We start from the raw sequence: 12,712 nt of genomic DNA, 5'->3' as shown, positions 1-12,712 counted from the left end.
TAAATAACATGACATATTTTACATAAATTCACATTACATTCACATTATTTCCTTTGCAGCATAATACCTAAACATAAAAGTAGATGGTGGAAGTAAAACAATATACTACACTGATCAAACTTATACATACAGTACCTATAAAAAGTATTCACCTCCTTGAAAGTTTTTATTGTGCATGATCCTAGAACATATTTTACAGTATAATACATTTGATGCAATTCAATATTGTAAGACAACAAAAACTTCCAACTGATGATTGTTTTTTTCTGTAACCTTAACACTGTAACCTTAACATTTATAAGACTTCAGATTTTATGGAGGTGAGGTATATAACAATATCTGTTGCTCACAGTCTACAGACCCTGGGATAAACTCTGCCCTGTCCTCTAATGACATTGAAGAGATAATCCTCTTTAACGTATCCCAGCTATTGCTGAGTCTTCTAATCAGCTCTAATCTGCTTTGGCAAGCAATATACACTATATATACCATCTGATGGAGCGCCTCTCCAACACTTATCAGGGCCCTGCAATAAACCTGGAGGCATAAAAATACATTGGGATCTTATGGCAGCTGGATATGTTTTGGGGGTATGATGAGAAGTGTCTACTATCATTTGCATTTCTCTTGTTTTGAAGATGGCTGGCTATAGTTTAGGGGACCTCTGTCTATAATGACTGTAAGCTGGTAGAACTCTTCATTGTGTTTCCATATTTTCAGTTGCTCACATGAGGCCAATAAAGCTTTTATGTCTTGGTTTGTGTATGGGTTACACAGTGATACAGCCTGGTACAGGGGAGATGGTGGTAGACAACCTTCTCCATGGTCTATGAGGGCATCGGATGTAAAACACGTAACTCCACCAGTGGCAGACCTTTTAAAGACCAGAGTATTTTCTTCTATGGATACTTATGGGGATATCTTTATATACTTCAATCCCCTGATCCATGCCCCAAGCTGCTTAGGCCAACATCATCATACAGGGATATGCTCGGGTAAGCTAACCATGGACTTTCAAGAGTGGTCAGATATGTGATCCTAGCCCCATCTGGAAGTCTTGTCACTCACCACTGTCAAAGAGAAAAATATTCAGGAAAACTTTCCTATTCCTGTAAATACAGGGAAGGAGTAGAAAAGAATGTTGATGGCAGATGATGGTGCTTTCATGGGGAGCAATAAAAATAGGCACATGTTTTACTAATCTGCCCAACAGCAGGGAGCTATAAAGATATTATTATTATTATTAGTAAGAGTAATTTTGATAAAAAAGAGGATTTATTTAGCGCCAATATATTACGCAGAGCTGTACAATTAATAAGGGTTGCAAATGACAGAAAGATACAGACAGTGACACAGGAAATGGAGAGGACTCTGCCCCAAAGAGCTTACAATCTCAAGACTGTTGTCTATATCTGCTAGAAAGAACTTTCTTATATACTTAATATCCTTATGTGATCCACATGAAAATGGCCAGACAGAATACCTATAGACTTCTAGAAAGTCTTCTGTTCTTAATTGAGGTCAGAACTGGAACAGAGAAGGTGTAATACCAGTCACTGAGCAGCACTACTAAGCAGGAAGAGAAGTAGAGCCTTGTAATGGACAGATATGGCTGCTCTCTCGTTCATAAAATAACAAACTATACAAAGTCCAAGGTTTGTAAAACCCATTACCATTTACTGATAATACTATTTACATTAAACTGATTGTATGTGTATATCTCTCTAAAACCTGTATTGAAATCTAGTTGTCCTTTGAAGGTGAACTATACTATTATAAATATTTTTAGATATGTGGGTGAACGAGATAAATACTCTTATCAATGTGTGTGAATATGTAAAAGCCTTATTTCTTTATACAACTAGTATTCTATATTTACAATGTTGATGGCTATGTTTGCTCTGATTCCTGGTTGTGACTCGCCAATCCTCTGATCTCAGCACAGGTCTAGAAAACAGGGCCCGATTGCCTAAATGCTGCACACGCTCTGAATACCATCCTACAGCTGGCAATCAGTTTCAACCACTAAGAATGGCAAAAAAAGCAATTTACACAGATAATTCCATTCGGCTGTTAGGATTTGGTCAAAAGATAATTCATTAACATTTTTGTAGCAGTTCATTGAACAATCCAAACTAAATGGAAACAAAAAAGGGATAAAATTTGTTGAATCAATCGCATATTTTGCCGTGTTAGGTTACTATGTGTATATTAACCTACAATGATCACCAAGAGCCAGAGACTGTATTATCTAGGCAGTCCTGGGAATAGGACCCTGTGCAGAACTAACATGGAGTCCCCCGCCAAATGACTTGGCGCCAATGTGGGGGCCTCTATTGGCCCGGGATGATCTGGGGCCCTCATGCAATGAAACACTTTGCAGGTCCTTATATTGGATCCTGTATCTAGGCCACCTAGGCTTTCAGTATAGAGATCACAAGGAATAACGTTGCATTAAATCCATTAAATGTGGTCATGTGATCAGCTAAATTCATTCTTCCAGACCTGTGGTCAGCTTGGTGAAAGTCAAAGGAGTAATTTTAGCCCAAGGTATGTAATTAGAATCAGGGGGATTTTTTTGTGTTGTCCAAAACATTCAGCTAAATTCAGAATTGAATTTTCTTTTGAAACCAGCAAATATATTACAGATGCATCAAAATAAAAGCTGTGCAAAATCTTTTAGTTTGCAGTCATTAGAAAGCAGCCACATCCAAAGTAGAAGAGCCTGTCTGTTCTGACATGCTGTAGAAAAGCACCTTTATCTCTGTATTGAAGCAGTAGACTGGCTGCACCGGTCCAACATACTCCATGTAAGTGAGAACTAAAGCTATCCAATAGCCAGGAAGCATAAGCTTTACAGACTTTTACAGAGAGACCTCTGCTTCTGCAGAAAGAGAAAAGCTTTGCAAAATGCTTGCAAGGGACAGGTTTTTTTTTTTTTACTAAAAAAATTAAGAAAAACACAAATATTTTGCACACTTTTTGTTGTGAAATTTAATTAGTGGATTTCAAATGAAAGCCTATTTAAGTTTTTACATCAAATACTTTTTTTGGCATTGCAACTGTAAATAATAATGTTAAATTTGGAAGCTGACCTTTAAGGCAATTGGTTGTTAAAAGAAGGGTATTACCCTGCTGGGCTAGAATTAGAGATGACTCCTTTATACTCCCATGGCCTGTTAGGTTATCCGCCGGACCTGCTGTTCATCTATTTAATGATAGCCAATGAATCATTATTGAGAACTGACATCTGAAACACACCCAGACTGACATTTTAAAATGGGTGGACGATTGTGGCTGGAACCACCCAATGTCATTGAATACATGTCAAGGCATTCTGTGGTTAAATATCATTACTGGAACGCCTGGCTCAGCCCCCTCACTGCTCCTGCTGCATTCTCTCATAATAAATGGCAATTCAAAAGTGAGCCTTTCATTGCAGGAAGGGGGGACCTGGGAAGTTCGGTGTCGAAATGCAGCTGCCAATAAAACTGCAATATCAAGATTCAATAAACAAATAAAGGTGCATTTAATGGAATATATAACATTGTGGTCACTAAGAAAGTCAATCAGTGCAATTGGTACACATGTATCCTAATTATAAAGCACTTCTGCTGCCACCTGCTGGCTGATAATATACCTTGCAGGAAGGGTTTGGATTTAGAAATCTGGGGAGCATTAAGTAAATGAGTGCAATGAAAACAGAAAAGGAAATATATCTACCATTAAAGATTCTCATTATATAACCCATTTGTTTGACTTATACACCAAGCAAACCTATCTTTTAGTGTGACCCCCTTACATAGGAACATACTTGCCCTCAGTTGTGCTAAAAAGGTCTCTATGCCCAGCCTTGCACAGCCTTTCCTAAAAAAAACATTCCTGTATTGTCATCTTCATTTACACAGCTGATCATTCCGCTACAGGAGACAGCGATCTACAGAAAAATGGACTGGAAGAGCCACAGGGACCTTTGGAATATTTTTGAGCTGTTTGGCATTAGGCATTGCTGTGTATTTCCTCCAGATATCAGATCTGTTCAGTAACCCAGCATAAAAAAAACATTTATACATTGCCACTGTGCAGGAGCTTCCTGTAGTAAAGAATAATCACTGCTGCTGCTCTTCCTTTTGCAGGACGACAGGTCTTGTAGCCACCCACCTCTTGTTTTCTGCATGGAACCTATATTAGGTGGAACAGCTGAGCCCCATCAAAGCTCTGCTCTCTATAGAGGTTTTGATGATATCACACCACATTTTATGATAACATTTGGGTATAATTCATACAAATGGATCTATGTCCTTTTGTATATAGAGGAATCCTAATACTAAAGAAAAAAATTGTACCTGGAGTTTAATTTTAACTATAAAGATTGCAAAGATTCTGGGAAATTTTACAGCAAAATACATTTTATTGTACTACAGAAGTTGCTGTATGTTTCAGCATGGCCTTTCCTAAACTGATTCTAAGTGGCAATGTCTGATTTTGTGACCCACACTTTCAATCTGCAATTTTGGTACTGCAATAGAACAGCTACAATTCCTTTTAGAGCCTTAGAAAGGATCTAAACACAAAACACCTGTAATATGTACTGTAGCTCAATCCTACAAGCAGGACAAATTGTGTGCAGCTGTACACATACTGTGCTTAAATCAGGGGCAATTTGTAATAGTGAATGGATTTAGCTTCATGGCTACTTTGTATCCAGTTCTGAATTAACATCCCCTTCATAAATTTCAGGTCTAATGCAGGTTCAATGCACCTCTCTGCCTAATTCATGCATGTATATCGGAATGGCTATTCCCCAAACATTCCACCAGAAGGCAGCATCATACTAGTAATATGCCCCCTATGACTACTAGTATATGGTGCGGTTACAGAGGGGGCACATTGCTTTTCTATCATTATAGAGGTAGAAGGGAGGGGTTGAACTTTTGTCAGGTTTTTATTACTGTGTGTGCCCCTATTAGGCAGATTTACCTTCACTTCCTATCAGTCCTTCCAGGCAATGACATTTTGCAGTACACTGGAGACAACATACTGGTATGCGATAAAGAAGTGTCATGCAAGGAGTAGGGGCTACTGAACACAAAAGCTTAACTGTTCAGGCCGGAAAAAAAACTGCCCAGCTAGGACCTACTTCTCTAACGCGTTTTACCTGTGAAATGCGTCAAAAGAGAAGGTCCCCGGTGGGACTTTTATATTGTAGTTTAGAAAAATAAAGCTTTTTTCATTTAATGAACATAAGTACCCAGGACTGCCATCAGAAATGTCTGGGCCCCATACTAGGTAAACTTTCTGGGTCCCCCTCCTCCTGGTCCAAAAGTTCCAGCATTACAAAAGTCAAGCTTTTTTAATCTGGGCCCAGTAATGAAGTACCCCTTGTTGCCCACTTGATGGCGCTCCCTGTAAGTACTGCTGGATCGCTAATGTTAGACTTTGCAATTGTTCCTGTCATCAATTCCATAGTGTAGACTGTAAGCTCATGGTGACCTGATCATCTCAGAAATTTCTTGTAGGCACTTTTCCCTTGTAATAGAATTGAAATGCTCAGCGTACAATATATAAGCTTTATACATTGTGAATTTTATATATTATGCTTTTATGACCGCCATATATGTGATAACGGTAGCATAAAATTGAACTGTTCAGATGTATTTCTTCTGCAGTCAGCACATCTGAAGACCAGTAAGCTGCAATATATTACATTAATTTTTGCATTAGATGAACTTATTACAAGCAAAATAACCACATGCAAATGTTGCATTAGATACATGTCAGACATTTCAATTTGGCACATGCAAGGATTTAGAATTGTTAACTATTATAACACAGAACTCCTCAAAGCTAGCCATGGATATACAAAAGATAAAACCAAATACACATGTATAATTATAAATTCACTATTAAATGTATGTTTTATGCAACTAGCATGTGAATCTGAAGTTGATTTGGTATCAGTGTCTTGAAATCCCCTGTACAACAGCTTGGTTGCATGTAAATGAAATGAAAGAGAACAATCTGATAGGTAGAGAGAGCAGAAAGATGACCTCAACTTTTCCACTGAACAATCAGCATGCTTGGTGTGGACAGAAGGGAAGAATCCTTGATAAAGGAGTAAAAAACCAAACCTCGCTTATATCAACAAGCTGGCTGATTTATTATGGCAAGCAAGACTTTCTTTACTGTGAAAAGTACATTACCTAGCTTGGTTTCCATTGGTGATGTTTAAATATTTGGCAATATTTATGGGAAAACTTGGGAGGAGTATAGGTGACAATGGAGAATAAAAAACTAAAATATGATGAACATTTTCTATTAGATACATATGTTCATACACTTTTGGGACTTAGAGATCTTAGCAGCTCAGATAGTGGACACTGAGATAATACCAATATTCATATTAAATATAAAAGTACTCACATTAGTGGGGGGGTTGTTGTCACCTGCATTTGATAGCTTTGCGGCACCTAAAACACAAACCATTTATTATTGCAGGAAGAAAGCATTGGCACGTCATATACAGTTTGGTGATAGGACCTGTACCTGTAGAGGAATCGTTGGGACACTCAAAAAACTCCTGTTCTTCCTCTGGCTGAACTTTGACGGCAGCGTCGGTCTGCTTGTTAGCTGGAGCAGATGCCAGCTTCTCCTCATCCGTAGCTTGGCCTTCTCGCTTCTCAATGCTGGGAGAATCGTCTTCTTGCTGGAAATAGATTTTTATTAGACTGGAACTCTGTGCTAGATCGCAACTTTGCCATGTTAGGAATGTATTCATGCACACATGAAAAATAAATTACCGTGCTTTCGTTAAGAGGGGACAAAACAAAATTTGATTGACCATAAAAATTTGAGATTTGCATATAACTTCATCTACCCAGATCTCTGTCTGCTGCAATGCTTCATATGATAAAGAAGCCAAAACCACTCCAAGCAAATTTCTGAAAGCCGGCGATTAATTTTATCTGCATATGGATACCTTACTAATACTGTCACTGGGCACATCCTGCTTGATCTGCTTCTAGCAAAGCAAAGTGAATTACCACTCTAAATAGGCATTTCAGTGAATAGGATGACACTAATACTGTCACTGGGCACATCCTGCTTGATCTGCTTCTAGCAAAGCAAAGTGAATTACCACTCTAAATAGGCATTTCAGTGAATAGGATGACACTCTGTTCAATCATCCAATTAAATGCAAGCAAAAACCATGTTCTAGTCTCTAATTTCCTGCATGTGATATTAACAAAGTGAGTTTTTACCTAGGTAAGCAAAGTAATAATTCACCTTGCTAGCTAAACAACCTAAATTTTCTTAATATCAATCAACCCCAAAGTATTATAGGTGTAGTAAAGAATCAATTCAGTGCTGAGTGCCTTTCACAATGTATTTTATAGACTGGGAGAGAATCATTTCTGTGTGGGGAGCCTATTAAAATGTAGTATATAGACTGGGAAGGAAACATTTCAGTGCTAGGAGCCTATTACAATGTAGTATATAGACTGGGAAGGAAACATTTCAGTGCTAGGAGCCTATTACAATGTAGTATATAGACTGGGAAGGAAACATTTTAATGCTAGAAGCCTATTACAATGTAGTATATAGACTGGGAAGGAAACATTTTAATGCTAGAAGCCTATTACATTTTACTATATAGACTGGGAAGGAAACATTTTAATGCTAGAAGCTTATTACAATGTAGCCAAAGCTCCAGGAAAGAATCAATTCAGTGCTAGAAATCATAAACAGTGGCACAAAGCCAACAGGGTGAGACAGACAGGAATGCTTAGAGCTGAACTCCTGGCAGACTGCTAAATACACAGATAAAATACATATTTGGGAGTTGTTTTACTTGCCAGAAAGGATTTGTTTTGCTGCTCAGCCTGTTCTGCAATTTAAAAAGAAATAGCAGACAAGGCCAGAGAGCTCACACTCTGTACTCTCATACTGCAGTTAAATTGGACCTGTAGACCTATCATTGCTATAGAGCTGTAGACCTTGTTCTAAAAGGTGCAGCACCGCCCCCTAATTCTCGGACGCCTAGGTGGTCGAGAATGAATAGGAGCGCAAAGCCCCTCAGGATACCTACGTCAGGCATACCGGAAGGCTCTTGGGCGCCTTTTTGATTAAAGAGAAAAATATGCCGATCTCACGCATACGCAGTGAGATCAGCAAATTTTTTTCATCCAACGTCACCCGATCTTGTGCCTGGGTCGGGTGATGCAGAATGAAGAACCCAGAAAAAAGACGGCTCAAGGACGGATGCCGAGATGACGCAGGACCCAATGCCGGACACCCCCGGAGTGATCAGACTTCCCTGTGGGATTGAAGGTTAATGTGTTTTTGTTTGTTTTTTCTGTTTTTGAGTATAGTTCCTCTTTAATACTATCTGTAAATAATGCACAGAATAATTTATCTATTTTGTGCAGGATCGTGGATCATGAATACAACCACTGGAGGGTGCATCATCACATTGACCTGGGCTCACAGAACCATGCTGAATGGACTAACGGGTCTTCCACCAAACTTGTGACCAGACAATATGCAGCAGCAGACTGATGAGCTAATGTTCACAAATTCCTCCTATCAGCATATCTCTTATCACAGCACCTAACTGGCCCCTAATGTTGATCTCCTTCTTTTATGGAACTAAATGGATCCATTAAAGGTATACAGGTGAAAGAGTTGAACTGAATATTATAATACATACATTTCTGACGTGATACACAAATATACCCCTACACTCCTCTAATGACTTCCTCACTCTCAACCTCTTCCTGTGCATGGCTCCAACACTTTTCTAGGCCTGCCTCCATTCTCTGGAACTCCCTTCCTCCTATTAGACTTGCTCCTACTTTTCACAAATGTATTAAAGCCTTTAAAACTCACCTACCATGAGTTTTCATCTGTCTCTTAGCCACATTTCCATATTCATCTTCTATAGTGTATTACTCTCCTTCACCTGTTAGATTGTAAGCGCTTTTGGACAGAGTACTCTTTTCCTCCTGTGTCATTGATTGTACTTGGTTTTTATGCAGATTATCTGCAACCCCTATTTATTGTAATATATTGGTGCTTTAAACAGTTTTAATAGTAGTAAACAAAATAAAACTGGCAATAGTTTAGGTTTACTAACCTGGTTGCAGACATCCAAAACCAGAGAGGATCCTTCATAATTTTGGACCTTGCAGCTGTTCCTGGAAAAAAAATGATTGTAGAATTACTACATCACATTCGCTGCAACATCTCAGACTGCTTACAAAAGGAAACTTTGCACAAGAAAAAAAAAATGCTAGGAATGCACTCAAATCTGCTCATGCATGGCTTCTATATCTTTCAGCATGCCAGGAATACAAATAATTCAGAAAATAAAAATTGGTTTACAAACAATAAAACAGCCACTAAATGGGTACTGGGTATCTACAGTGCAATTTAAAAGCTCATCATTATATTTTCCATATCAGGCTGGCAACTGTTTAAATGTTGTCACCAACTGTAGGTTGAAATAAAAAAAGAAAAGAAAGCCAGGGTGTTTCAATTCAATGAAATGTATTAGATAAAAAGTTGTCACCAACTGCTTAATGTATATGTAAACTTTAAAACTAATAATAAGATATTGTATTATTATTATTATTATTATTATTATTATTATTATTATTATTAAGCAACCGATAAATGTTTTTTTGTGAACTATGCTATGATCCCACCAACGCTTCTCCCTTCCTGTAGCATTCTGACCAGGCCAAGCATGGAAGCAGATCCTACAGAACACAATACTTATACATTTCACGGTTTGATGCCATATCCCACACATTCCCCACCCAGTGCTGCTTTGCTTCATTGACTAACGCACACTGTAGAAATGAAAATTACAAGAAAAGGCTACTGGAATGCACAATTCCATTGGAAATGCCTACCACAGAAGGGTTGGCAGGGAGGCCATGCAGTCTTGTGGCCATGGAATGAAAGTGTTAAAAAAAACATGGAGCTTTAAAAAGTTTATTAAGATGTTCGTTTTTTCATTATTTCACATATACTTTTGTTTTCCATGCATTTGCTATAGTCTGTTCCATGGCCTCATGCTTCTAGATTTAGAGACACCCATTTTTTTTTATGCCTGGGCTTAGCAGAGGACTGGGAATCTTTAACCTGAGAAGCAAACACAGACAACTGGCCTTTTCAAGGTGGGGATAGGGTTCTATGGGCTAAAGAAAGTGGTCTGTGCAAAGTGTGCCATGGTGTTGCAATGATTGGTGAGCAAGATGAAAAGTGGACTTTCCTAAAGGACATGATCTATGGTGTGGTATCTTTTCAAATCATCCAACATCAACTTGCTTTGCAGATTTTGGAATTTGGTCTGAACATCTTAAGACTGCAAAGAAGCTGGTTCTAGAAGACATCTGTGTTTGTAGGATTGAATAGACACCAGATAGCTATATATTGCTCAACATGTATCAATGAGTGTAGATTGGTGTATCTTTACCAGGGTTCTTCCAGAGCTTGCTAGGGGTTCCTTAAGACAATTTGTTTTTCTCAGTTCAAGTGACACCAATGATCACTTGGGTGACATTCTTCCCAATGACCAACAATTTAGGAAGCATTCTTCCCACTGACCATCACACTAATGTACTGTGAGCTGTGGATATAGGAATTATAGAAGGAGTTCCCTAAAGACCTGAAAGTTATTTTAAGGGTTCCCCTATGGCAAAGAGGTTGGGAAAAGCTGCTTTAGATCCTGTCTAACCGAGGTCTGAATGTTAAAGTTTCACCATTAAAAGGTCATCAGCCCAATATATTTCAGTCGCATTGGCCTGTGAGGAAAAAGCCCTTTGCCCCCTCTGGCACAGTGTTTTCTTACAACCCTTTGGAAACCCATTGGGCAAAATGATGGAGAATTTAGGTGCACCTTTAAATTTGAAACTAGATGGCATTTTATATAGAGTCAGGGAACCTGACGATTTTCCATCCCTGTTTAATGAGTAAGTAAACCACAAATAAAAAAACTGAAAATAATTTTGCCCCTCAGTAAATGTAAAAAGACCATTCTCCATTTCAGGGACCAATGTCATATCCTTATGAAAGCGAAATGCAACCTTTAGTTGGTGGGGAAGGGTTGATTTATGTTCTGGTGGAGTGATCTTCCTATACTTCTTGTCTCTCCAAATTGAGGGAAATCCTTCTTAGAGAGGCAGTTGTCAACAAACCCTCCAAATATCCCAGATTCCACAGGATAGTCCTGGGTTTGCAACACAATCCTGATCTTCTGTGGATCTAGGTTGTGCCCACCAGCTAAGAAGAGTTCCCGTCCTTGGCCTTTACTCTATGTAAAGGGTGGAAGGTTTTCCTGCCCAACAGACCCTGCTTAGCCCCAGCAAAGAGGAGTCAGGAGAAGAGAGCCACAAACGTGGGACACGTTGCAAGGATTTTTTATAATGACACCAATGTGTACCCTCCTCCAAGAAGGCTAAATTCATTCTCACCAGCCACATTTTTAGTCAGTCCGCCTCTGCTGAGCACAATGGCACCACTGCTAATAATTGCAACTCCCTTTTAGTTCTGCTGCTGGATTTGTACAGTGGGAACAAGGCAAGTTGCAGCTCCTTCTCATTACCTCTCTCCCCTAAACACTTATCCACCAAAGTGTTTAATGAAAAATAAACTAATGTTCCTGAATAACATTTAACCTGGGACACTATTGGGTTTGACGGCTCTAGTGATTCAATTACCCCACAAAGATTCTACAGTTCTCCCAAACTTCCCTTTTGTAATTTGCGTATTTCTTTTTTTTTTTTTTATTACAATAGATTCTAGCCTAGGGCTCAATGTCAAGCAGCATCCAGAAAGCTTATTAAGATAAAAAAGTATTAAAAAGGGTCATTGAGACTGGGGATTATTAATTCACATTAACTGCAATTGTGGGCACAAGTTCAGAGAAACATCAAAGTCATAGAAAAATCTTCCAAGCGGATCATAGATCTAAAGGAAAACAAAGTATAAACCTTCAAAGACAGGGATTTACGATACGCCAATCAAGATCTGATTTGGAGGAAACTTCAGCTTCAGATAAAAGGCTTCCTCGAAGTTTAATACATGTGCACAAGTCATTATCCATGAGAGATAAAGAATACTCCCAGTGTTAGAAATTTTTAACAGTTCTTTTCTGCTTGTTAATAACTTTATTTGTGAAGGATGATCATATTTAACAAGCAAAATCATTCAGTTATGGAATCTGTATTTGACATTTAGATAGAAGGTGACATAAATCTTCATTTGAATGTCCAATGTAATTACACACACTCAGAGCTAAACACAGCCATAATCTGTATCCAACAACCCCCCACTGTCATGGGGTCATCTTGAAAGCACTTTTTACAATTGGTCACAGTTCTCTTTGTGGGTGGTTAAACATTGGAGGATGATGCAGCAAGTTGAGACAGTCCTGAACATTCAATCTATAAGGTACAATGGGGAAAGTTATGCATAAGTTAGTTAAACTCACTATAAGCAAACCTACCAATTTTTGGTAGATCTTTGAAAAAAAACATTCTACAACCTCCTATATCTACATGAGACTCCAATGGTGAGATCCAAGTCTGGAGAATAAATTTAGAAATATTGGCAGTGAGATCTCATTGCTGAAGTATCCAATGCTTGTAAAAAGCCAAAGAGTAGACTTGGTCCATTAGGCTCCTACCATGGCTAAAATATTATA

At 38.5% G+C, this 12,712-nt stretch overlaps 1 protein-coding gene across 3 annotated transcripts in view; it reads right to left on the bottom strand.

Annotated features, from left to right (window-relative positions):
- The window catches only part of TACC1 (transforming acidic coiled-coil containing protein 1), a 51,715-nt gene that overhangs the window by 10,766 nt on the left and 28,237 nt on the right, over positions 1-12,712 (bottom strand). For all 3 annotated transcript variants that reach the window (XM_072399772.1, XM_072399774.1, XM_072399773.1), the window contains 3 exons: positions 9,137-9,197; positions 6,547-6,706; positions 6,424-6,470 (listed from right to left, as the gene is read on the bottom strand). In XM_072399772.1, the coding sequence (XP_072255873.1) occupies positions 6,424-6,470; positions 6,547-6,706; positions 9,137-9,197 (268 nt within the window). The remainder of the gene's footprint in view (positions 1-6,423; positions 6,471-6,546; positions 6,707-9,136; positions 9,198-12,712) is intronic.

This window comes from Pyxicephalus adspersus, chromosome 2, assembly GCF_032062135.1.
Source record: "Pyxicephalus adspersus chromosome 2, UCB_Pads_2.0, whole genome shotgun sequence".
Classification (NCBI taxonomy): domain Eukaryota; kingdom Metazoa; phylum Chordata; class Amphibia; order Anura; family Pyxicephalidae; genus Pyxicephalus; species Pyxicephalus adspersus.
This window is presented reverse-complemented; position numbering and strand designations above follow the sequence as displayed.